A 26696-nucleotide genomic window follows, 5' to 3' on the forward strand; every position below is an offset into this window, starting at 1 on the left:
ATGGAGGAGATATTGGAATACGAGGCAATGGTGAGGTCAAAGGTGTATCAAATAACAGGGAGGTAAAAAGTTGTATGCAGCAAGAAAATGAGCAGCACGAATAGCATGCAACAAATACCTGCTTCCTCTGGTATAAGCGGGACTGGCAAAGTGTCACAGTATGAGAACAAGAGGACACATTAAGGAGTAGTGATAAAACTGGTAGAGTCAGGTTATTCTTAACCCAAATGACAAATATGTCCCTTAATACAACTGAAGAGAGACGCCAAAGCCAAGTGGTAACAGTCAAGAAAGAAGATGGAACAGGACTTCAGCAAGTAAGTCGGCCCGTACCAGTAATGTTGGCTTTTTAAGGGACACTCATAGCCAGATTCTGCAGGTGATAACAATTATTATGAAAAAGTCATGTTATTGAAGTCCTGTAAATATTGCTAGTTCACCTGGACAGTAGAACATATATGACTATGAAAAAGCGCTCTTCATTATAATGACGAGTGTGCCAGCCCTACACGCGTCCATTCCTTTCCATCTTCATGGTGCCTGTTTCATTAAAAATCGCTGGTAACTACAAGAAAACCATTTTAATGAAAACCTGAGGAGGGCGCTGTTGACTCAGATAGACAAGAGCATTAAGGGAAGCAGCCTGTGTTCACGGTGTATTCCAGGGATATTATATCCTGCTTCTGTAGAAAGTGGCAAATATTAGGCAATAAATTATGCAATTGAAACTCTGCAAGAATTACTATTGCACCTGGGCACCTGTATTCAGTTGACCAAAGAGAAATGTACTTCCTTAGAATAACAAAAGTTCAAGTTCTATAAATGCCTTTTCCTTTCCCTTTATGTATCCTTCTTCGATTAAAATAGTTGTCAGTTAAAGGAAAAGCTATGACAACAGTATCCTGAGGAGGGCGCTGCTTACTTTAGTGTAAAGGCATCATTAATTTTGATCTGTTGCCTCGGAGAAGCGCGCCCCCATCGTCTGAGGAGGCGCGGCCTACAGCATGAGGAGGCGCGGCCCTATAGTAGTGAGGGCGCCGCCCTCGCTGAGGAGAAATGCGGCGTCACAAGCGCGCGAATCCCGCAGTGCACGGCATGGAAGCCAGCCGCCTCACCGTGACCGCCTCATCCCTGGAACGGGAGCCGCCAGCCACAAAAGAAAGCCACCGCAGCAACTGCCATGCTCCCTCGAGTGCTGCAATTGCCGAAGAGACGACCCACACGGACAGGTAGGGCGAGAAAGCTCGTTGGGGGTCCGTCCCTCGGCGGAGCTCTCTCAGCAGGCGGCCATCTTCCTGCGTGGCCAGACCACGCCCCCCTTAGTTTGTTTTTACAATTTAACCACTGCAGCTAATGTGTTCTTGCCATAGAAAATGGATTAACTACTCTCTTCAATATATCATTACCATTCAGTGCTATAGTATTGCCACAGAATTGCACTTGCGGCACGCGTGTTTCCCTCTGTTAGAGACACGCGAAACCTGTGCAGCAGGCGCTTGAGCACCAGTGTTTCTTGCCTGGTAGGAGTCGGCTCTGGGTCTTGCAGTTCTGACTGACTTTCAATGATTATACAGCTCCCACTCCCACAAAGGTGCATTTATGTGGTGTGCTTAGCCTGAGGTGGTATAAGTGGGGTTTTGTTACACAGAGTTGAATCTAATATTTGAGTTTTTAATAATTGCTTTCTTTGATTCCAAGCATATTTACTCATTTCTCTTAGAGTGGGTTTATTCAGATCCATTTCTTAAAGATTTGAATGGACATTACAGCAAGTTAGTGCCTCTGCTTTGATCATGGATTGGTCTCAAACTCTGTGGAGAGATTCTGCCATTACAGATGGTTAACAACAATTACAAGGTTCAGTCCCCAAAATCAAGAATAACCACCCAGACCTGGAATTGCCAGGGGGAAAAATACCTGCTTTCCCTGGTTCTACGTACATTTACTAACTGCTCTGATCAGTGGAAATGTGAGCAGGAAGGAACAGTGGGTTCCCATGGGGTGGGGGCTCATGCTAGGGTGTGGAGGCATGTGAATTAGGCTACTAGGGGAATGATGCATGCTCCCCCTCTACAGCCGTACTGGAGGAGGGCTCAGCTGGGGTCCTAATCCCTCTACGTGCCCCGGAGCTCCAGTGTTTTTATTGGATACATTTCTGCCACTGGTAAAACTGGGTTTTATCCTTACAATGGTTCAGAATGTGCAACAATTACTAATCATATCATAACACATGTAAGAAGCAGTAGAGTTAAAGAAGAAAAAATAATAAGAATGAAAAAGCTTTGGCCCATAGAAGAAAACATTATAGAAGGAATGTCAGTGCAATTATAGAAAAAGTATACAAAATGTATTTAAATTTAAAAAGTTACATGAAGCTCAGACATATTGCCGGTACAAAAAACACAATTACAATACATATAAAACCAGACAAGTGGCATACACACAGAGGTTACATGAACACAAGAGTTCTAGAACCATACAAGAACTCTTATAAACAAAACAATGTGTCCTCCGTGAGTCGTGGCCACAATAGCGTCAACGGCGTTTCGACCGGTGTCATTAGTACATGGTCATCCTCAGGACAATAAGTTAACTGAGCTTGTCAACAACCAATTTCCACGCTATTAAATTGCGGGCTAGCAAAACCAAAGGGATGCTTGTGTCAGTAAGATTAAAATAGCGAACTGCTCGGGAGTCAATTTTAAAACTCCACTAATAATAATCCACATTTGTAAAGCGCACAATCACCCGTAAGGGTCTCTAGGCGCTGGGGGCCATCGGGAAGATTAAGCGAGCTATTGCCCAGAGTCACATGGTGCTGGGCTAACCTGCCGCCGGAGCCGGGGATCGAACCGTGATCCCCAGATTCCAGCGTCAGTCGCCCTGGCCGCAGCGCCACACCTCTCCCACTTCAAAATAGCTCTGCCGTAACTGGTGCCAGGAAATCACAACAGTCCTAAGTCCAAAGTTGCTGCATAAGGTCAGCCAATGTAGGAACCCTCAAACGAACGTGAATTAAGTTCGGGACGATAGTGGATTCCAAAAAGTCGAAATTCAGAGTGGTAAAACTGGGCCTGATAGTCTTGCACCCAGTAATTTTATGTGCAGGAACAATGGACCACATGGAATCAGACTGGAGGGAAGTGCTTAATTTGAGCCCGTGCATTCTGGTGCTCAGCACTTTATTGACAACACCAGCTCTTATGACAGCCTTCCACATGGTGACACTGTTTGTCTTATTTTTTTGAGGAGCACAACAGCTGTTGTTTAATAATTAATTATGCTTTAAAATGACTACTACCTGCCACTTAAAGCTAAAATAATTTCTATAGCCGCATGTATTAGTCAATTTAATGTATATTTAAATTCTGAATTGTCACACTCGTATAAGTGTGACGGCTAGTAGTGATAGTAATGTAATTGGCAGGGCTAGTGGGAGCAATGGGTTGTGCAAGCTGCAGTGGCCTCCCGAAAAGGGACCTGGCACTTCTGTTTTTTTACCAATTAAGCACTGCTTGAGGGTATCCCCTGGGGTTATTGCTCCTCCCAACTCTAACTGGCCCTGTTAATATTAGTCTAGGGAAAGATTAATACCTAGATGTTCCTATGTTGGGCTGTGTTAAACCACTGCACCATTAAATGGCACTTACCTGCGGGCTGCGGTGTCCACTCTGATCCACACTGACAGGATAACTACATTTTCACGGGGTTCTTAATAATTCAAACAATTGTACTCCCAAGACAAGGGTCATTGGGTGTGTAGGCATTAATTGCTTGGATGGGGAGGGTCAAGAAAATATTTTTGAAATATGATACAAATGTCCCATTACAAAGCGTTTGATATTAAATTGTGCATGTCTGACTCAGATGTGGTCATTTGGAAATCGTGATGGTTGAACTGCTCCCTCCTTCAAGGTGACATTGGTGTGGTATCTGTGGAAGAGTCATCGACTGAATGTCGATCGGTAACAGCACCTAGAGCAGTGGCTTACAGAGTGTGACTACAAATGATTCAATCCCACCTTATGGTAAAAATCTATGGGCCAGATGTACGACGTAAAATTGCATGCGCAAACGGGTTGCTGACCTGTTTGCACATGCAATTTCAGTCTGGGCCATGTACTTACACAATTTTGCGAGTCGCAAATAAAATACTGTATTGCGACTCGCTATTAGGAAGGGGCGTTCCCTTCTTAATAGCGACCGCAGAGCCATGTATGAATATTTTGTGACCGCAATTGCGCTCGCAAAACACTCGCAAATTACCGCTCTCTTCAAGAGGGTGGTATTGAAGTCACATATGGGAAGGGGTCCCCAGGAGACCCCTTCCCCTTTGTGACTGGCACCAAAAATAATTTTTAAAGGGCAGGCAGTGGTCCCAGGGACCACTGCCTGCCCTTAAAAAATGAAACGAAAACATTTCATTTTTATTTTTTTAAATGCATCCTGTTTTCCTTGAAAGAAAACGGGCTGCATAAAAAAAAAGTGCTTTATTTAAAAGCATCTCAGACATAGTGGTCTGCTGAACCCAGCAGGCCACCATCCCTGGAAGGGCCTGTCATTCCCAATGGGCTTGCAAATTGCGAGAGGCTCATTAATATTAAGTTGCGACCCCATTGGGAATCGCAAACAGTGTTCAAACCACTGTGGTACATGCAAAATAGCGCCTCGGAAATTGCGAGTTGAAAAAGACTCGCAATTTGTGAGGCGCTATTTTGAGCGTCGTACATCTGTCCCAGAATCAGAGAATGAAACAAGAAAGGTCAAGAAGTTGACAAATACGAAACAAAATGCTATTTTGCATTGTTCATGATACAGCACCTATTGTCTGTAATTTAGTCACTATGAATTGCCATGTCACAATAAACTACATTTCACCCATTTAGTTTATAGTGATAAGAAGACATTATCCCGAGAGACCGCTGTGACCCTGGACACATCCTACCTTGGCTTGAGCTGCTGATTGGTTCTGAAACGTTGCCCAGAGTGAGCGCAGGCTCGAGGCATCGAGACGCGAGGGACCTTTGACCTTCACCGCTTTCAGAGTCTCTGCCATGTCTTTGCTGTAGATTTGGAACTTGGGGGCCATGGGTGTGATGGAGTCCTTCACGTGCAGGGCCAAGCTGGCCTGTGTGTTGGTGCCCAGACTGCAGCTCACAGTGCTGAGCGAGGTTATCCACTGCAAGATGTCGGGGAGGCGTGTCTCGAGCTGTGATTGGCCGTGGAGTAACCTCTGACCCTCTGCCAGACTGGAGATGTCAAATCCAAGAACAATGTCGATGAGGCAATCTGATAACAAAACAAAACATATGTTATGCACGAGTAACCGCCTGGAGATTTTAGGATTTACAAGAGTGTAAACTGGAGTTCCCTATAGAGGGGGACAAAAGGCCTGGTATCCACCCCCTGTCCATCAGAGCAACTGCTAAAGCAAGCAATGGTACTTCCATGGTACATGATTACATTTTGGGGGGTATCATGCAGGAACTGGTGCAGAACTATGCTGGAATCTCTGACCCACTTCAATTTCTACACGTTTTCCCCTTACTTTCGCCCAGTGTTTGACCCTGACCTTTCACCTTCTTTAAGGAGGCAAAGTGTCCGGAAGAAAAGTTCTGGGCCCATGTTCTTCCTGTGCATTTGGCAATTTCCAATAGGGCCTCTAACCCCTGTTACCTACACCGCTGGGCATTATAAGACACTGACAATGAGGCTACTGAAGTGTCATTCCTGCTTCTCTCCCCATTGACCAAAAATGGTGTGAAGCTGACATAAAAACGTCACCTAGAATTAGCCACAACCTGACATTTCCCTTTCAAAGTGCTTTGTGTGTTACACAAAACCGTTCACTGTTAAAAAGTCGAATTTAATTTATTTTGGTATCATAAACCAATACATACATTCCACGAAACCACATCAATTCTACGTTTTGCAACAGCTACTATTTTGAGATCACCCTATTAAATCTCGAGTAGAAAAATCATGTGGCTCTACCAAAAATTAAGAGTTTTTCCCCAAAAAGACAAACAAATCTTTAAATAATTTAATTAAATGCAGTGTTATAGGTAGCATACTGAGCATGACATCCGTATGTGGTACGAGATAAAAAAATAAAGATTTTATATAAAGGATTGGTTAAAATTTAGATTTGAACATGTTTATCATTTTGTGAAATAACAATTTTACCAACGGGGTGTGGGGGTGTCAATGTGCCTGGCTCCAAGATGGCCGCACTTCAGGGAGGCTCCTTGGGCTGGGGATCAATAACCAACAGCATTCTCACTCGAATCCACTGAAATGCATGAATGATCAAGGCTGCCACCATGCCATCGCAGGCGCTGCTGATGAAGGGGCAATGCCAGTTCGACTGCTATTTATAAAGTGCACTTTCGAATGCCAGTCTGCTGAGGTCTACCAACGTGGATGTCCATCATGGCTGCCGCGGGCTGGAAGAGAATATATTGCACTAGAACGTAATGAGGGATCAGTCTAACTCCTGGGCTGAAGCCCTGGCTGTGCCAGCTTCACCTCTCTGACCTGCTCTGCAAGCTATGCTGACCTGGACTGGTGCCTGGCCTCGGTATGTGGACTTAGGATAGGCTCCTTTCCATCCTGGCGGATCTGGGCACTGAGGAGGGTACTCCAAGCTGGAGCTGTGGCCCAGATCTGCATGGGTTCCCCATCCTGAACTGAGAACCGTGCGGAGTTCTGGAGCACCTGTGCAGCCTGGGCTCCTGCTACTTCCCATGACCCTAAGAAGCTGGTTGTTACCAGCCTGCTCGTGACTCCCAGTGTCCTCCTTGGCTGATGCACTGCATGTCTTTGTGGTTTTTTGGTGATTTATTCCCAAGACTGATTAGCAATTAGCGGTCTTCAGATCTATGAAAGAAAGGGAGTTTGTACCTGGGTTTCATAGATCTGAAGACCGCTTTCGACCTGGTCCCCGTGATAAGCTCTGGAAGGTGCCTCAGCACCTGGATATACCATCCTATATCCTTGACTTTCTAAAAAGATTGCACATAGGTAATTATGCGAGAGTTAGATGGGGAAGTCAAGGGGAGGTGACAGAGAGAATCGCGGTGAACAGAGTGGTACGACAAGGATGCGTTTTGGCCCCCACCCTATTTTCGCTTTTCATTAATGGGGTGGTGGCCTACCTCAAGGAGGAACCAACAGACGCTCCAGTGTTGGCAGGGGAGAAGACACCCACCCTCTTGTTTGCCAGCGATACTCTCCTAATTTCTAAGTCACCGGGTGGCCTACAGAAACTCCTAAACAGATTTGATTCATTTTGCAAGAAGCCGGGATTAACTATTAACACCAGTAAAACTAAGCTGATGACAATCAACCCCACCAAACGCTTTAGGAGCAACATTACTCTAAATGATGTCCCACTAGATGTGGTTGAGTCCTTTGACTATCTGGGGATTAGAATTTCGAAAAGCATGAAGTGGTCCTCCCATTTAGATAAGATGCTTTTAAACCATAAACGGGTGTCCGGGGCAATCGTTAGAGAGCAGCATCTTTCTGCAAGCAGACCAGTTGCCCCGGCGCTTGCTATTTATGACTCCCTACTTCCACCCCCTGGAAGCCCTTGTTCTATGACACAGGAAGGAGGCATATCCAGGATATTGCTAGGCTTCGCCCCCTGCTCTTTTGGGCCCGCCTTAAGAGGTCTATGGAGCTGTCCAATTGTGCTGCGGCTTTTGATGAGTTGTTGACAGTTGATACAGGGCGCAGGATAAAATGGTTGGCTGACCTAAGACACCTTGCTGGCCTCATTGGATTAAGTGAGGCTTGGGCTAGCCACATTCCACCACCCAAGCAGGACTTAAAACGTGCTTACTGGGCCTGGGTGTTGAAACGTGATCTATCCACTCACCAGACAGGGAAACTCACTGAGGGGTTCTTCAAACATAAAAACATCTGTAGATTGGAACCCTATCTCGACTTCATTCAGGTCCCTAGGGACAGGACCTTATATATGAAGATGAGATTCGGAACCCTGCAAGTCAATACTGTGACATCATTATGGAAAGGGTCAAACTCAGTTCCTGCACCGTGCCCATGCTGCGCACATTCAGATGGGTCTATTGCTCACTTTTTTCTGGCATGCCCGGCATATAAAAATGCTAGAGAAAAGTGGCTTAAGCCAGTGTGTAAAGCATTGGGTTTCATGAGCCACGTCGCTGCACTAAGCATCGTGAAAACCGACACCTCCTCTCTGACATTAGTTTGTGGAGTAGCCAAATATTTGGGGTGTGCTTGGTTAATACGAACTAAAGCCTTAGGAAAGAACGTAGCGGGCCCTCAAACCTGATAGATATGGGGCGATTGACTTCACGTGACACTTTAAAGCTTGGGAAACACTCGCTTATATTCCCTTCCTTTTATGTAATTGTGATAATGAATTTATGAATTTAGTCATCAATTATTTTTTGTATATAGTGTGGTTTTTAATGGTTTTAATTCATATGGTTATTATGACATCTCTGCTCTTTAAATGTGGCAATCTAACCTTGTGATTTTATAAATGTAATGCTTTTATGATACATTTTTTATCGAATAAAGCTTATCTACTACTACTACGATTAGCAATTAGTTCCTGAACTAGGAGAAGCACATTGACTGCAATTTTTGCAGCCCCATTTAATCTCTGGAACACCTTCTATGAGGGTTGTCTGTCATCAATTAGGAATACCTTCATCCAGTTAGCTTTTCCTTTTATTACCCCTCCGGTGGACAATATCTATACTTTTGATGCTAGGGGCACTTCCAGCAACCCCCCTTTCCAATATTCACAGAGGTTCTGCTGCACTCGTCCATCAAGTTGCCAATTTCTTCACCACAATTGAGTCTTTGTTTTGGGGCTCTATGCCCTATCGCCAACCCTGCAGCCACATGCTCTCAGCTTGGGACCTTTTGGCCCTCTACCATAATGTGTTGCACTGTTTGCCAGTCCTGATGTTGACCTCTCATACATCAAAATAGTTAAAAACTATAGATAGATGGATTAAACCCAGGTCTTTTGACTGGGGTGAGTGGTTGAAAGGTTTCAACACTCCATCCATCATTTTGTTGTGTTTGCCATGTTCGCCCTGGCCTGGCAGTTTGAGTTGGAATGTTCCCATGAGAGTAAAGACTGATTTGTATATGGCTGGGTCCAAAGTGGGGTGGCATAGTGAGCAAAAGAACCATGGCTTAAACCCAGATCTCTTGACTGGGTAGTGAGTGGTTAAGAAGTTTCAGCACTCCGTCCATCATCTTGTTGTGGTTTTTTATTTAATATGCTGGACCCTTATAAAATAGGCCAGACCTCATTTATAATGTATATGTACTTGTAACAGCAATACATATTGTGGGATTAAATTATACCAGTGACGGCTAGCACATTCCAGCTTAAGTGCTGTGAAGAAGCACTTGTTAAAAATTAGTCAAGACATGGATTTTAACGATTTCCTATTGGGCCCCCATCTACGGAAAAGAACTATTTGAGTCGACATTACTAAATGTCATCATTAAAGAAGAACAGGCATATTTAGAAAGGGAAGCTACCAAAAGAATTAGACAAGCAGACGGAGAAAAAATGCACAAGATCAATCAATCAATCAGTGGTTTGTTGAGCGCAACAATCCACCCGCAAGCGTCACAAGTCACTGGGGGGAGGGCGGTTTCGTTGCTCCTGGATGAATTCGGTGATTCGTCAAAGAGCCAGGTCTTGAGGTCCTTCAAGAACTTGGCGTGTGTTGGTGTCTGTCAGAGGTGGAGAGGGAGGGTGTTCCATGCCCTCACCGTGAGGTAGGAGAAGGAACGGCCTCCTGTTCTGGTCTTCTTGATTCACGGCACAGTCGTAAGGGAGAGCTGGGCCGAGTGGATGGATCTTTAGGGTGTGTGGAACATGAGGGCGTGGTCCCTGTAGGTGGGTCCGGTGGTGTGCAGGGCTTTGTGGGCGTGGGTGAGAATGTTTGACAGTGATTCTCTTCTCGACGGGGAGCCAGTATAGTGTCCGCAGGTGTTGGGTGATGTGGTAGTGGCGTGGAAGGTTGAGGACTAGTCTGGCAGAGGCGTTCTGGACGTTTTGGAGTTTGTGGGTGAGGTTCTTGTTGATCGCGGCATAGAGTGCATTGCCGTAGTGAATTTGAGGTGAATCCAGTTGAAGGTCTTTCATAGGAGACGTATGGTGTTGAAACAGGAGAAGGTGACAGCGTTCATTTGGCTGTCCTTGGAGTTCGGAGTCCAAAATGATTCAGAGGTTGTGTGCGTGGTTAGAGGGGAGAGGAGGTTCCGAAAGGGTGGGGGCCAACAGGTGTTGTTCCAGGCATCGGATTGTGGGCCCATGTTGAGAACTTCGGTTTTGTCTGTGTATAGTTGAAGGCAGCTGTTCTTCATCCATTTTTACGACTGCTTCCATTCCTTGTTGAAAGTTGTGTTTGGAGATGTTGAGTTCATTGGATAGGGAGAGGATGAGAACGATACGATGATGAGTCTGTGTGATCTGATGATGGGTGCAAGCTAGGCTATGAAGATGTTGAATAGGGTGGGGCTGCTGGAGGATCCTTGGGGGACTCCGCAGGTGGTCAGTGTGGGATCTGAGAGGAAGGGTGGGAGTCTGACCCACTGCACTCTGCAAGAGAGGAATGAATGTATCCAGTCGAGGGCCTTGTCCTGGATTCCCGCGTCGTGGAGTCTGCTGATTATGGTGCAATGGGAGACTGTGTTGAAGGCTGCGGAGAGGTCCAGGAGGATGAGGGCTACAGTCTCTCCTCTGTCGAGGAGGGAGCGGATGTTGTCTGTCGCGGCGAGTAGGGTGGTTCTTCCTGAAGCCTGATTGGGAGGAATCCAGGATGTTGTTTTCTTGTATGAAGGAGGCGAGCTGACTGTTAACGGCTTTTTCAATGACTTTGGCCGGGTACTAGCGTAAGGAGATCAGTCTGAAGTTCTTGAGGTCGGTGGGGTCTAGAGAGGGTTTTTTCAGGAGAGGGTTGATTTCGGCGTGTTTCCAGTCATTGGGGAAGAAGGCGGTCTTGAAGGAGCAGTTGATGATTCGTCAAAGCTCGGGGCGATGATGTCTGAGGCTCTGTGGTAGATGTGGTAGGGGTAGGGATCCGTGTGGGCCCCGGAGTGAGTAGGCTTCATAGTCTTCAGGGTGTCTTCAGTGGTAAGGGCGGTCCAGCTGTCAAGTGTTGGCTCTGTGGTGTGGGGGATGTGGGTGTTGGTTCCGTGAGGGGGTTGTCATTGAAGTTGTCAAAGATGGTCTTGATCTTGTGATGGAAGAAGGTCTGTTGTCTCGCTGGTGGGTTGGGTGAACTCTTTGATGAAGCTGAAGAGTTCCTGGCTGTTGTGTGTGTGGGTGGGGATTCTGTTCTGAAGTGCTTTCTTCCTTGAGTGTCTGATGAGCTTGTGGTGGGTGGCAGTGGCTGCTTTGAAGTTGTCAAGGTCTGCTGTGGTTCCTCCATAACTTTTCGAGGCGTCTGCATTTCCTTCTAGATTCTTGGAGTTTGGTGGAGAACCAGCTGACTCTCCTGCCGTTCTGTTTGGAAGTTTTCTTGAGGGGTTGATGGTGTTGGTGATGTAGTTGTGAAGGGTACGGACGGCGGTGGATGGGTCATCGCCTGTGGCGGTGGGAGTGGAGCTTCTGAGGGAGGCGGTGAGCTGATAGTAGGAGATCTTGTTCCACTTCCTGCGCTGGAGCTGGAGTGGACGTTTGCTGGTGATGTTTGTTTTGAAGGTGAAGTGGACGCAGCGGTGGTCCGCCCATTGGAGTTCGGAGGTGTGGTAGAAGTTGATGGAGTTTCCTGCTCTGAAGATGGGGTCGAGGGTGTGTCCTGTGGAGTGCGTGGGTTCCGGTACAATTTGTTTGAGTTTGATGTTGAGGTGGTTGTCCAGGAGGGAGGTAGAGTTGGGGTCTTGGAGGTTGTCGAGGTGGAAGTTTAGGTCTCACAGCAAGGTGTAGTTGGAGGAGTTGATGGCTTGCGGGGTGATGATGTCGGTGGAAGGTATGTAGGGTCTGGGAGGTCTGTAGATGAGGGTGCCTCGGGTTGGTCTGTATCTTGAAATGGAGGTGTTCCATCAAGTCTGTGGGCCCGTCGGTGTATATGCTCAGTCGAAGGTTGGACATGTGGGCTAGGACGATGCCTCCTCTGGAGCGGTTGGGGTGGTCCTTCCGGGTGATCTTGTAGTCTTCCGGGATGGCGATCGCGATGTCAGGGCCTGAGGTGGCGCTCGTCCAGGTTTCTGTAAGGAAGGTGATGTCGGGGGTGGTGATGTCGAGAAAGTCCCAGATTTCTGCGGTGTGTCTGTGGAGGAAGCAGATGTTGAGGAGGATACATTGCAGGGTTCTGGGTGTGGAAGAGTTGAGGCGGGTGGGTTGAGGTGGGTCTTGGGTCACATTGAAGGTGAAGGAGCGGCAGCAGTGGCGGCAGGAGAAAGGTCCGTGGGTGTGCGTGGGTGTCGGTCGGTGAAGAAAGTTTGCATGTGTTTTCCTGCCCAGAGTTGAGTGCGTAGAGGGACGAGGAGCTGTAGCGTTGTCAGGGTCCCTAGCGCTGGTCACAGTCGGGTCACGGACGGGCGCAGACAGGCTTACCGTTGGCGTCCCTTCAGTGCACCCGCTGTGCGCCTCCACTGCATGGCTGCGCAGCGTCGACATTAAGTAGGGGTCGGGGGAGGGCGGGACAGCTGGGAGGCGGGAGCGGGAACACATGGGAGGGGGTGGGCTCGAGGGCATTAGCGGCAAATGGGCAAAGAGGGTGAGAAAAAGAGGGAAAAAGGAAAAAGCGAAAGAGTAAGTTTAGAAAGATAAAATAAGGGAAGAAAGAGGAACAGAAAAAGGAGAGCAACAACAGAAAAACGGCAGAAAAATACAAGGGCACAGCGAGGAGGATCACACAAGTAGGGAGGGAGGCAGGGCCAGAGCAGGCGGCAGCGGACTCAAACCTACCTGGGCACCACTGGGGGCAGAGTCAGACACTCTTTGATAGAGCTGTGCGAGGGGGGACCAATATTCTGACCAGGAGGTCAGAGGTCATGCTCACCCTGTCGTGCAGCGGCCGCCATTAAGTAGGGGTCGAAGGAGGGCGAGACAGCTAGGAGGCGGGAGAGAGGGAACAGGGGGGCGGGGGAGATGCCGCAGGGACAGCAGTGGCAAATGGGCGAAGAGCATGAGGAAAAGAGGGAAAAAGGAAAAAGAGAAAGAGTATGTTTAGAAAGGAAAAATAAAGGAAAAAAGAGGAACAGTAAAAGGAGAGCAACAACAGAAAAAACAGCAGAAAAATAAAAGGGCACAGCGAGGAGGATCACACGAGCAGGGAGAGGGGCAGGGCCAGAGCAGGAGGCAGCAGACGTCTACTTACCTGGGCAGCGCTGGGGGTAGACACTCTTTGGTGGAGCTGTGCAAGGGGGAGCAATATTCTGACCAGGAGGTCAGAGGTCTTACTCCTTTTAAAGTACTTGACAATGGCTTCCAAATCTCTCTCAACACGAATGCACACTATTAGCACTATAATGTTATCTGCCTTGCAACTTCTTAAAGAACATTCAAACCTTTTACAGCATGCACACACCAATGGAAGACATAACATAATTAAACCGAGTTTTACAAACCTTGAAAGTTGCAAAAGTGCCATGGCGGCTCATGAATGAGAGATCCATGTTTTTTTTCTTTAATTTGACTTCAATCCAGAAATACATGGCTAACAGAAGCAACGTGCACGCTTCTAAGTTATTCACTTATCCAGATGGGACCAACCTGGTCCTTATTATTGAGGCTATGGAGATAACCATCTCAGCTACTCACTAGTAAAACAACGTGTTAATGTCAACGTTCAAGATCAATATGACAGGGTCAGTGAGAGAGAGTGGCTAGCATTTATTTAAGTAAATCTGCAGTCTGAGAGTCTTCTTTTGTAGGTAGAAACGGACTTATGAATGATCACTTGCTTGATGAAGCAGCTGTACACTCTATAAACTGTATTCATTCATTCCTTCAGTGTTTTAGTATAAAAAACTATTTTCTTTGTAATATGTAACCAAAATGTACCTTAAGCAACTGCAAGAAAGTATACATTTGTTGTTTAGTTAATGACAATTGTACAATAAAAGGAGAACTAAATAACAGTTTCCAATGTATCAAACATAATTTAAAAGGAAGATAATCAGAGTGAAAGCTCATGGTTATTAAGGAATAATATATATAAAGCTTTTATGAAAACTTTGATTCACTGTACCAATGTGACCAATAATTTTCATATGTGTATGAAGCAAAAATAAATCAAGATACAAAGATTTTCTTTCACCTCAACACTACACTAGGGCCCTAAGAGTCATAAGAGGAAAGACAAAGGTTCAAAGATAAATTACTGACTACTGTGGAAATGGCCAATAAATTATTTAGAGCTACACTCCTCTAATTTTATGGGACAGTAAGATAACTTCGTCCCTAGAGAAAACACAATATCATCTAACGATTGTCAATAATCCTTTAGTCCAATAATCCAAAAGAGCAGGGTACATAGAGATTATCTGAATTAAGTTCTCATTTTGCACCTGCAGAGTCTAAAGCATTTGCTCTTAGCATACCAAGATCGCCTGGCAAACCTAGATAAACTGGTTGCAACCATTAGAAACACAGGGTGACTTCTGAGTCAGTGGTGAAGATAGCTATTGTTGAGGTTTCTATGCACCACAGGAGTAATAACTATAAGAAATTACCTTCTATTTATTACAAATCAAACCAATTCTCTATAAATAAGAGGGATCTTAAGATACTATTAGTGACTTGATTAACTAGGGCATGACTCATAGTATTTCTACTCCAAGCTCCCCTCCATTTCAGAGATGATTTTACAGTGCCTAAGGCTTCTCATAGATGAAGGGGTCATGTGTCCCTATTCAAGCTATAGAAGTAATCCAATGTTGTGGTACCTAGGTCTCTCAAACATATTTCATGTATGCCCCATACAACATAACGAGGGTCTTTAAATCAAAAAATTGATCGCACATGAACCTGAGGCAAAGCTTGACAAAGCTTGGCCATAATGTTACACATAAAAGTCTTTAAGTCTCCTGGCAAGCACAGGGGCTTCAAATATAACCAGAGAGTTATTTTGCCTTGATCTCTCACAGAACTACAGACATTAAGGGGAAATATATTGACTTGTCCTTTTTTCTATTCCATGAGAAAGTAGGCACATTAGTACTTAGGGTTAGCTAGTGATTCCATCTTGTCCTTTCCACAGTGACTGACGTTAGGGACTATCAATAAACATTAACATTTTTAAAAGATCATTATTCTGGTTAAGACACGGCAGGGAGCCACACAATCAGCTAAAACTCAATGGACCACTGGAATTGTTCCTAAAAATAGGAGCAAAGAAGGGAGTCAGGAAGTAGCTGTCCTGGCTAAGGAGACCAATGGAAGTCCATGAAGGGTTAGGATTTTGAAATATGTCATCATTCTCACATGTGAGCCGAAAAAGCTTTTGTAATAAAGTGCTGGTGAGACGAAGGGGCTCATTTACACTTTGATGAAGTGGGAGCCACCATATTGTGGCAAGGCGTCTGCTTCAGTAACCCACATTACCCCATCTTCTTAAATGTGCGTGAACCACTAGGATTAAGAAAGCGAAACCTCAGCTGGTTCTGCCCCAGGAAAACATGACCTGGTAGCCTGTCTCTCACAGGTCTACCGGGGTGAAGCATCAGGAGGTCTGCTCTAGTGGCGGGCCATCACACATACATTCTTCCTTTCTGTGACTGCAATGCATGACAGTCCCGTTCAGTAATTAATACTCAATATCCCATCTGTGGGGCTTTTTTCTTGTGAAACAAAAGTAATATGGAGAGGGTTACCATAAAATGGAGCCCTGTTTGCAATAAAATGTCTGACATAAGTGCATCTTCTGAGTCTGCATTTTTTGTGAGAATTTCCCTGCTGGGACAGAAACCTGTAGTTCTGCAGTTGCAATGGGCAGCCTGATGTGGAGTGGGCTGAACCAGTATCTAACTCACCCCTAACTCCTGAGGTAGGACTGATAGAGCAAGATTTCGCATCGCGACTTGCTCGAGTCATGAACCTCGATTCTGTTGTAACCCTATAAACAAATTGTACGTTTTACTAAATCTCCTTTATTTTTGATATGCGTGTGTATTAGTGAAGCTTGCCTATGTGTTCAACTAATACAAATAACCCTTGTATCTAAAATGGCCGCTGCTTGAATTTTCGCTTCTGCGCATGCGTTAGTCATACTCACGTGACTTTACGTAGAGGTAGTTCTGGAGGGAAAGGGGGCACATCCGTAATAGCCATAAGATGGCCGCCGGATGTGATAACGAGGTGAAGCTCGTGCTGTTGCTCATCGTGTCGTTATGTGTAGCACTTACCCTTAATCGCATAGTATATTTTTATGATGGTAAACCTGAAGAGTGAGATCATGACATGTAATACATTCATTCATTTCTATGTTTTAATTTGTTTTCGCTTACTTTTCATGTATCGCGGGAAATGGGGGTCTGAATGTACTGAGAGCCATCTTGAAGGTCCCTTCCACGCATGCTCACGCAGCCCGGGAGAGATGTAGCCTTGAGCCGTGGAACTCAGCCAGCTGGCAGCCACAGTCAAGATGCTCATGTGAAAGCCACCCCTGCCCCAGCGAGATGGAGTTAAATGTTCTGAAAATGTTACAATGATATTCTTCTATTGTATTCTGTGTATTCTCTCATGGGAACCCCAATCTTGCTAGGCGGTACCCAAAAATGTAGATTTGGCCTTAGAAAAGTCTGTTCTGATTGGTGTGTTAACCCATCCTACCTTAGGACCAATCGAAATTGAGGATTCTGACACTTTGCAACATTTGGGGGTGGTACACTGACCCAAAATAGTATATCTAGCCTAGGTTCAGCTAGAGAAATTGTCCGACTTGTCTGAATAGCTGACCTGTCACTGACCCAACGCACTCAATAGGTGACTGAATTTACAGAGCGCTGCGGAGCACTCTGTCCGAATTTGACCATAGACTCTAAGGTTTTACTAAACCTTAAGTGCTGGCGGAGCACTTTGCTGGGGAGTTCGCTAACCCAATCGGGGTTCTGACTGATAGCTGCAGAGAGGGTGGAGCGCAGGCGTTGCTTCCGAACTGCGGGTGCTGGTCGTATCCTGGTGGTCCTGTCCTGATCCTAATCTGGTTTTCCTGTCCTGTCCTGGGGTGTCCATTCTGCACCTGCTGTCCCGTTGATGTCCGTCCTTCCTGGGGGTATTTCCTGTCCTTAACTGACCCGTGGCCAGGGTTGGTTTTCACACCAGTCTAGGTAAATATCTTTGCCGAAAACTCTAAACTGCACCTTTCTATTTTCTGTCTTTGCTTCAATAAAGACATACCTTTGCACAGGATAATTTTCCATGCTTCCCGCAACCATTGCATATCCTAAAGTCATTTTGCATTTAATTTCATAGCGTGTTCCTATGTTACCCTACCTTTTAGAAATCATTTTCTCCATTACAGTTTGCAATTTTCTGATGTGGTCTATAATTTTCTCGTATAAAACTGACTGAAGTAATTTTCTAGAGTTATAGCGTATTCCACTTTCCACTCTTATTATAGTTGTTTAGGATTCCTAATTTCCCATTCATATTCATGAAATATGTTTTCCGTAGTATAAATGTATACTTGCATAAACTTGCCCCTTTAAAGATGTCTATTCTTAAGTTCCATTTTTAGCGTGTTTTCTGTCGCACTATCATTTAGAAAACCTAAATGTTTGCCCTTACTTTGTTCCTTTATGGATATGTGATTTCTGTCATCTTGGTTATTGACTGCCTTTTAACTGTAAACCTTATAATTTCCGAAACTGATTTCTAGATAAAATTCTTAAAACTTCCCAGTTGTCCGTGGTCATTTGATGAATATCAAAGTTATTTAATGTTGGGTTTTGTATTTTGCTGCCTTTCCTTTTACAGCTAGCTCCCTGACCCATCGTGGTCATAGGTACCCGTAACGGTGGATGGTAAGTCGGGTACACTGGAGATAATCGAAAGGGACTCAATGATTATTGGTAGTAGATTGTAAGGTCATCTGATCAATGTATATGGTGAATTGAAGTATATGGGCCCGAAACATAAGTGGTGAAATTATTGGTCGGGTGACCTGCGATCTCTATCAGTAATTTTCTGGTAGCCAGAGGATGGTTAGGGAATAGTTAAAGGTTAGGTAGGACTAGTTAGATTAGCTAAGTTGGATGCTGCTAGGTAGGGAACCTTATTTGCTGCTACGAGAGTAGGCAATTCGGGTGATCTGATCACTCACTTGAAATGTTTGCTTTGAAAAAATTATGAAATGTTTTAAAATCGTTATTCTTGTTATTATACTGTTATATGTATTAATCCATTCGTTTGTAAAACGTTTTTTGTGTTGTCGGAAATCCCCGGGGAATTTAGTAGCGAGTGGTGAATAGAATCCACTTGCTTCGAGGTCACTGGCTTTCAAGGAAAGTTGGTGCAGGTTAGGCAGAACTGGAAGCACTAACTAGGGTTTCTGAATGTATGATTGAATAAATGTTAGCAACGAGGTTCATTGGCAAAATTCCTATTGTGGCATAACCTAGTGAGGGTCACACCGGAAAAGTAGCAGGTTCATCGGAGCTTGGGTGAAAGCAAAGGGGTTCGCTGGTGAAACTTTAGACTTGGATATATCCCGGAAAGGTGGATGAGTCTAGGGAAGTAGCAGGTTCCCTAATGCTTGAATGAAGGGTAGGCAGAAGAGATCTATCCGTAGTGTGTGAAAAGTAAATGGAAGTAGTTTACTTGCAGTGAAACAAAATTCTTTCCTGTCTAGACACTTGAGCACAGTGGCGAATGTGTATTCGTTGTTAAAATAACCAAGCACTAGCGCTTTAGAAAGAAGGAATATGCTACTTACCAGTATGCATCTGTTCTTGGCATAGAGGGCTGCAGAGTGGTACATTTATGAATAGCTCGCCATCTGGTGTTGGGCTCGGATGATTGCACTTGTTTTTCTTCTGGAGAAGTCTTTGTCGTCATCGATGACTCCTCCTCTTGGTGTTAGTGCGCATGGGCATCGGCTCCATCCTTAGATTGTTTTGCCATAGTAGGGTTAGATGGAGTAGTGTAGTAGAATACATAAAGATATGCCCATGTAAGTGTATCTAAATAAGATAATGTTGGGACAGACACAGGTTTCCGGGGAGGCAGGGAGGGCATGTACCACTCTGCAGCCCTCTATGCCAAGAACAGATGCATACTGGTAAGTAGCATATTCCGTTCGAGGCATATGGGCTGCAGATGGTACATTTATGAATAGATTGTACAGCAGTTACCTCCCTAGCGGTGGTCACCAGTGTCTGTCGCAACTGTTTGAAATAGAGTTTTTAATACAGCTTGGCCCACTCTGGCTTGTTGTGTAGCCTGCACATCAACACAGTAGTGCTTTGTAAATGTATGTGGTGTAGACCAAGTTGCTGCTCTACATATGTCATCTAGGGGAATGTTCCCTAAGAATGCCATAGATGCTCCTAGCTTCCGTGTAGAATGAGCTCTAGGAGGAACAGTTAATGTTCTCTTTGCTTTAATGTAACATATTTGTATACATCTTACAATCCATCTAGCGATGCCCGCTTTAGAGATAGGATTGCCCTTATGTGTTGGGGAAAATGCTACAAATAGTTGTTTAGTTTTCCTGAAGTTTTGTGTCCTTTCTATGTAGTACAAAATGGCTCTTTTGACATCTAGTGTATGTAGGGCCCTTTCTGCTACCGTCTGTGGCTTTGGAAAAAAGACTGGTAGTTCCACCGGCTGGTTGATGTGGAATGCTGAAATTACTTTAGGCAAGAACTTTGGGTTTGTTCTAAGAACCACTTTATTCTGGTGTAACTGTAGGAATGGTTCTTGTATTGTCAATGCCTGTAATTCACTTACTCTCCTGAGTGAGGTAATGGCTATAAGGAAAGCCACCTTCCATGTAAGGAATTGTATCTCGCACCTATGCATAGGTTCGAAAGGTGGTCCCATTAGTCTGGTGAGTACTACGTTGAGGTTCCAGACCGGGGAAGGTGGTAATCTTGGTGGAATGACTCTTTTAAGGCCTTCCATGAAGGCTTTTATCGCTGGCACTCTGAACAGGGATATATGCTGCCTGTTTTGTAGGTACGCTGCTATAGCTGCTAGATGTACTCTGATAGATGTGTACACGAGATTACATTGCTGTAAGTGTAGTAAGTAGCAAATAATCTCCCTTGTTGATACGTCCAGAGGGTTGATATTATTAGTGGTACAGTGTATAGCAAACCTCTTCCACTTAGCTGCATAGCATGCTCTGGTGGTGGGACGTCTCGCTTGTTTAATTATCTCCATGCAATTTGGGGGTAGATCTAAGTACCCAAATTCTAGGATTTCAGGAGCCAGATCGCTAGGTTCAGTTGTGTGGGATCTGGGTGCATTATTTCTCCATGGTTCTGTGTAAGGTGCATGGGTAGAATTCTTAGCTTTTGGTGTGGCACTTGTGAGAGTTGCAGGAGCGTGGTGAACCACGGCTGTCGTGCCCACGTGGGTGCTACTAGTATCATGGTCATTGAGTGTTGTTGCAGCTTTCTGACCACTAATGGGATTAGTGGGAGAGGGGGAAAAGCGTATGCAAATTTGTTGGACCAATTTATCCATAACGCATTGCCCTGCGACAGGTGGTGTGGGTACCTGGACGCGAAGCTTTGGCATTTTGCATTCTGATGAGTGGCAAAGAGGTCTATCTCTGGTTGTCCCCATTTTTGGAAGAATGGCTGCAGTATTTGTTGGTGCAGTTCCCATTCGTGTATTTGTTCCGACTGTCTGCTTAAGATGTCTGCTATCTGGTTTTGGACTCCTGGTAGGTGTTCGGCTAACAGATAGATGTTTTGAGGAATGGCCCATCTCCAAATTTCCTGTGCTAGTCTGGATAGTTGGAGAGAGTGCGTCCCCCCCTGTTTTTGAATATAATACATTGCTGTCATGTTGTCTGTTCTGATCAGGACTGCTTTGTTGGTAACATGTATTTGGAAGGCTTTCAATGCTAGAAACACTGCTAGTAGTTCTAGATGATTGATGTGCAGTCTTCTTTCCTGCACACTCCACCTTCCTTGTACTGTGTATTTCTCCATATGTGCTCCCCATCCCGTGAGCGATGCGTCCGCTGTTATTGTCACCTGTGGAATTGGTTCTAGGAACGACCGCCCCTTGGCAATGTTTGTTGTGTTCCACCACTTCAGAGAGCGGTGTGTGCGGTCGTCTACCAACACCAGATCTGTAATCTGTCCTTGAGCCTGATTCCACTGTGTCGCTAAACATTCTTGTAGCGGACGCATTTGTAGTTTGGCATATGGTATTAGCAGTATGCAGGATCACATCATCCCTAATAGCTGCATGAACACTCTTGCTGTTAGTGAGTGTTGTGGCTGGAATCTTTGAATGATTGTAAGCATTGTTTGGATCCTGACTGGATTGGGGTATACTTTGGCTTTTTCTGTGTCTATAGTAGCCCCCAGATATTGTTGAACCTTGCTTGGTTGCAGGTGTGACTTTGTGTAGTTCACCGTGAACCCTAGCTGGTGTAGCAGCTGAATTGTCTTTTGTGTGTTCTGAAGACATTCCTCTTGTGACTTGGCCTTTATTAGCCAGTCGTCCAAGTAGGGGAAGACATGTATTTGTTGTCTTCTTAGGTGAGCTGCCACCACTGCTAGGCATTTTGTGAACACCCTTGGTGCCGTTGTGACACCAAACGGAAGGACCTTGAACTGATAATGTTGTCCTTCTACCACAAACCTGAGGTATTTCCTGTGGGCTTTGTGAATCGGGATATGAAAGTAAGCGTCTTTTAGATCCAGTGTAGAAAGAAAGTCCCCTTTCTTCAGTAAAGGAAGTACTTGTTGGAGCGTGACCATGTGGAAATGTTCCGAATTTATGTATGCGTTGAGAGGTCTTAGGTCCAGTATTGGCCTTAGAGACCCGTCCTTTTTGGGAATTAGGAAGTATAGGGAGTATACTCCTGTTCCTTGTTGGTGCTGTGGAACCTTCTCTATGGCATGCTTTTCTAGCAGGGATAGTACTTCTTGTTTTAACAGTGTCAGGTGATCTTGTTTCATTGGACGCTGTTTGGGGGGGATGTTTGGTGGGGTAGCTGTGAGTTCTAGGCAATAACCATGTTGGATAATTTGTCTCACCCACCTGTCTCATGTGATGTTTTCCCAGACAGGTAGGAACTGTGATAGGCGTCCCCCGACCGCTGTTATATGGTCTGGGGGGAGCTGTATGAAGTCACTGCTTTGGGGTTGGAGAGTTGCGGTTGTTGTTGTTTCCGCGACCTCTACCCTTGTTGTTGTTACCTCTGTAACCACCTCTAGAATTACCTCTGGGTGATGTAGGTGTAAAAGAGGTTTGTTGCTGGCTTGTACCTGTATTTTTGGATCCTCCTCTATAGGTGGACCTACGAAAGGAACCTCTTTGTGTCGGCTGTTGCAATGCTCCCATTGATTTAGCCGTTTCTGTATCCTTTTTCATCTTTTCTAAGGCCTCATCTGTCCCTGTGCCGAAAAGTGTTTTCTCATCAAAAGGTTGGTTCAGTAATGATGTTTGTACCTCTTGTTTGAACCCTGAAACCCTGAGCCATGCATGTCTCCTTAACATGATGCTTGTGTTTATGGATCTTGCTGCAGTGTCTGCCGCGTCTAGGGCGCACTTGATTGAAGTGTTAGTAATTAACTTCCCTTCCTGTATGAGTTGATCTGCCCTCTTTTGATGTTCTTTAGGGAGATGTGTGATGAGTTTTTCTAATTCATCATAATGCGCTCTGTCATACCTTGCAAGTAGTGCTTGTGTATTAGCTATGCGCCAGCTGTTTGCCGCTTGAGATGCTACTCTCTTGCCAGAGGCATCTATTAGCTTAGACTCTTTGTCAGGAGGTGGAGCTTCTCCTGTAGATAAAGAGTTTGCTCTCTTACGAGCGTTTGTGACCACTAGTGAGTCTAGAGGAATTTGTCCTTTAATGAATATTGGGTCTTTTGGAGCTGCTCTATATTTCTTATCAATTCTTGGGTTCAGTACCCTAGCCCTCACCGGGTCTTTGAATATCTCTGATGTGTGATTGAGAAGGCCCTTAAGCATTGGTAGTGTTCCTGATGTTCTTTGTGCAGTAGGTAGTGTTTCCAATAAGAAATCCTCTATTTGAGGTTCTGCATGTAGCTCTACCTTGTGGTATTTTGCTGCTCTATTAATGAGTTGCGCAAACCCAGTATTATCATCAGGAGGTGAAGGTTTTGACGGATACAATTCAGGGTCGTTATCGTTATCTGACCCTACATTGTACTGTTCCCATGGGTCTGCCTCCTCTGGGATTGTGTCTTCATCATCCCCAGGATGCTCTCCCTCCCCTGTGTCACTTTCTACATCTGTTGTAGGTGTAGATGGTCGTGTGGGAGGAATAGTAGGCCTATTGTGAGGAAGAGGAGAAGAGGGTGTGTCTCTAGGTTGTGGAGAAGGGGGGGGAGTTGTATTTGTCCCCATTGTTCTCTTCTTCGGAGGAGTTTTGTCGTCCGACTGTTCATTCTTCCTCTTTTTAGGTAGTTCTGTGACTACCTTGCCAGTTTGTGGATCAATAAACAGAGTCTTTTGTTTAGGATCGGTTTTATATTCCTGTGTCGGTACCGCAGTTTTCGGGTCCGAAAGGTGTTTTTTCTTCTGACTGTCCATTTGTATTTTCGGCACCGAGATTTTATTCGGATCCGATGTTTTCGGCGTCGAGGATGTCCTCGGTGTCGAGGGTGTTTTCGACATCGAAACGTGTTTCGGTGTCGACATGGACTGTTTCGACTTCGAGCTTTCTTTGATATGGAGCTTCGGTGTCGATGTGGGTTGTTTATCGGAACCACCATGATGGGAGACCGAGTGTTTCGGTTTCGGTTTCGTTGCCGGGCCCGAAGGCGGGCGTCGGAAACTTTTTTCGGTTGTCTGACCGGGCTCGAGAGCGGGGTCGACACCGTGCGGGGTCTGTTCTTTGGTAAAGGGACGTCGTCACTCACGGTTTGCTGGACGTCGATTTCCTCGACGTCGGACTCGTCCGCTTCTGACCCCGCTTCGTCGACCTCCTCTTCCTCCTCTTCTGGGTGCTGGTCCTCGAACAGCTCCGGGATTGCTTGTGACTGCATTCTCGATACCTCGTGTCTTCGGGCTCGACGGTTTCTAATCGTCGATTTTGAGGAAAATGCTGCACAGGCCTCACAGTCCCTGGATTCGTGTTCAGGGGACAAGCAGAGGTTGCACACCTCGTGTAGGTCCTTGTGTGGGAACTTAGCACCACACATTGGCCATTTTTTGAATGGAGTCCTTTCCATGGACTCCGGGCTGGACTACGTCGAGCTGGTCTTCTCGTAGTCGTCGTTCTTCGAAACGCGTCGAGATGGAAGTGAAGTCGCGTTCGATAACAATACCGTCGAATTGGAAAGGGTTACGCGCCGAATATAACCTTCTTTATCGAAGTCGGTCCGGAGCCCTTCGATCCTCATCCGAACCCGATGGCGGAAAAAAACAATCTAAGGATGGAGCCGATGCCCATGCGCACTAACACCAAGAGGAGGAGTCATCGATGACGACAAAGACTTCTCCAGAAGAAAAACAAGTGCAATCATCCGAGCCCAACACCAGATGGCGATCTATTCATAAATGTACCATCTGCAGCCCATATGCCTCGAACAGAAAGTTTCCGTTACCTTGTAAAGGAGGGAATCAGGCGCGAAGCTGCTCTGACGTCACTCTGTGCCGCGCTGGGATTGGTAGACGCAGCGGGTAGGTAGCGGAGCTGGAATTGTAAAAGAGGGGTGAGTGCCGAAGCGTGAGAACTGTCTCGCGAAAAGGCCTCGCACCCATTGGTCAAAATTATTTGAAATCGTGCATTTCATTGGTCGCACGAAAATAAAAGACGCACTTGGATTGGAAGTGATTTTGTAAACAAAGTCACTCGTAGAAATCGTATGTGGCATTCGTATAGACCGCATACCAGACCTGATCCACGGCATATAGGATTTGAGAACGATCAGTGGAAAGGCGTTAAAACCGACATTATTTACGGAAACAAGAGAAAATTGTCTCTTGTGAATAAGGTAAAGAATTATTTCAAAAAGGACAAGCCGATTAAAACTAGGGAAGGTGTTGTCATACCGCCACCCAACACTCCCGCATCTTTCATGATGTTCGATAAAGAGTACAACACATGTGTGTGGTTGGAGAACTGGGCGGAATACACGAAAGATGACGGAGTATTGGCTTTTCCGTTAGAAGGTACATTTAACAGCAGGATTCTATTCAATCTGAGAACCCGGATGAATGATTTACATCCCAGACCTAGATTTACGCAGTACGAAGCACTAGAGGAATGGGAAATTGAGGCTTTTGAAAGGGATAAGCCCCGAATGGATAAAGGGTTAACTAAATTTTATCCAAAATTGAAGCAGGAAGCCCGAGCCAAAAAGATGAAACAGTGGAGACAGAATATGATTGTAGAAGGACTGTTTCCCATGATGCCAGCATGTGGTCCTCCCAGGGGGGAGAAGAAAACAGAAAAGTGCAAACATTGGGTGCCTATTGGCGAGTCGGATGATGAATTATTAGATGACCTGTTTATGAGAAGTCCGCCTCCATATAATGAAAGAACTAGACCTTCCAGTGAGGGGGAAAATTCCCGAAGACTTCATCTCCAGGATGAGGCCCGATCTGCCAGTGTAGGAGGGGGTTGCCTCATACCTCCTTATACCGAGAGTTTAGGTCCCGTAGATACAAGAGATATTTATCCAAGAATACCAGCTAGTGGGGATGCGAGATACTCCAGTGAAAGCGATTTTTCCCCGAGACCTCCCTACGAAGGTGAGGCAAGACCCTCAGGTTCAGGAATGCCGTTCTTACAGCCTCTATATGAAAAGGAACCAAGATCCCTAGGTACAGGAAGTTTGTTCCCAAGACCTAATTATGGTGAAGGACCAAGTGAGACACATCCCACTGCCCCGAGTTATGCTCCCACTCTGACCCCGCAGGTGTTACATGACAAATCCTTAGAGAGATTATTGGAAGAAAAGGAGCGAGAAGTTCTAGCAAACCAGAGAGCTGAAATAATTCAGAAAATTTCCCAGTTAAATACCAGTCCTGAAGCTTTGACAATCCCAGTAACTATCGGACCCGTGGTTCCGTTGTATGGGGACCGGCAAGAAAGTCCAAAACCTCCAGTCATTACCCCAGTCATAGCCCAGCCAAGACCAGAACCCTTAATCGTAGATGAACAGACAAGCGAGTGCGAGTCTGAAGTCTCACTAATGGATCTGCCCAATAGAAATACAGGGAAAAAGATGCAGAAAAGACATAATCCTTTCAATACGAGGGAGATTCAAATGGAATCGACTTCGGGTACTAAAAGTGTCACACTAGTTACACCTGAGGAAATCGAAAGATGGAGTCAAGAATTAGAAAAACAAACTCCGCAGATGAAACCTTTAGATCTCTACAAATTGAGAGTAGAAATAGAAGAGCTAATGGCAGGAAATGTAGGATTAGACAGACTAAATACCTACTCTGAAGAAGAGCTGCTGTTTATTTGCAAAAGTCTTACCCGAAATGCCCGAGTACTTCATGAAAAATTGACAGATACTGCTGCTAGCATGGGAATAGATATTTCAAAATC

General features: G+C 45.4%; 1 protein-coding gene across 1 annotated transcript in view; it reads right to left on the reverse strand.

Moving 5' to 3' along the window:
• COL6A6 (collagen type VI alpha 6 chain) overlaps positions 1 to 26696 on the reverse strand; it is a 633605-nt gene that overhangs the window by 193257 nt on the left and 413652 nt on the right. The window contains exon 10 of the mRNA XM_078663886.1: positions 4946 to 5289. Coding sequence (XP_078520012.1) covers positions 4946 to 5289 — 344 coding nt within the window. The remainder of the gene's footprint in view (positions 1 to 4945; positions 5290 to 26696) is intronic.

The sequence above is a fragment of the Lissotriton helveticus genome, chromosome 10, assembly GCF_964261635.1.
Source record: "Lissotriton helveticus chromosome 10, aLisHel1.1, whole genome shotgun sequence".
Classification (NCBI taxonomy): Eukaryota; Metazoa; Chordata; class Amphibia; order Caudata; family Salamandridae; genus Lissotriton; species Lissotriton helveticus.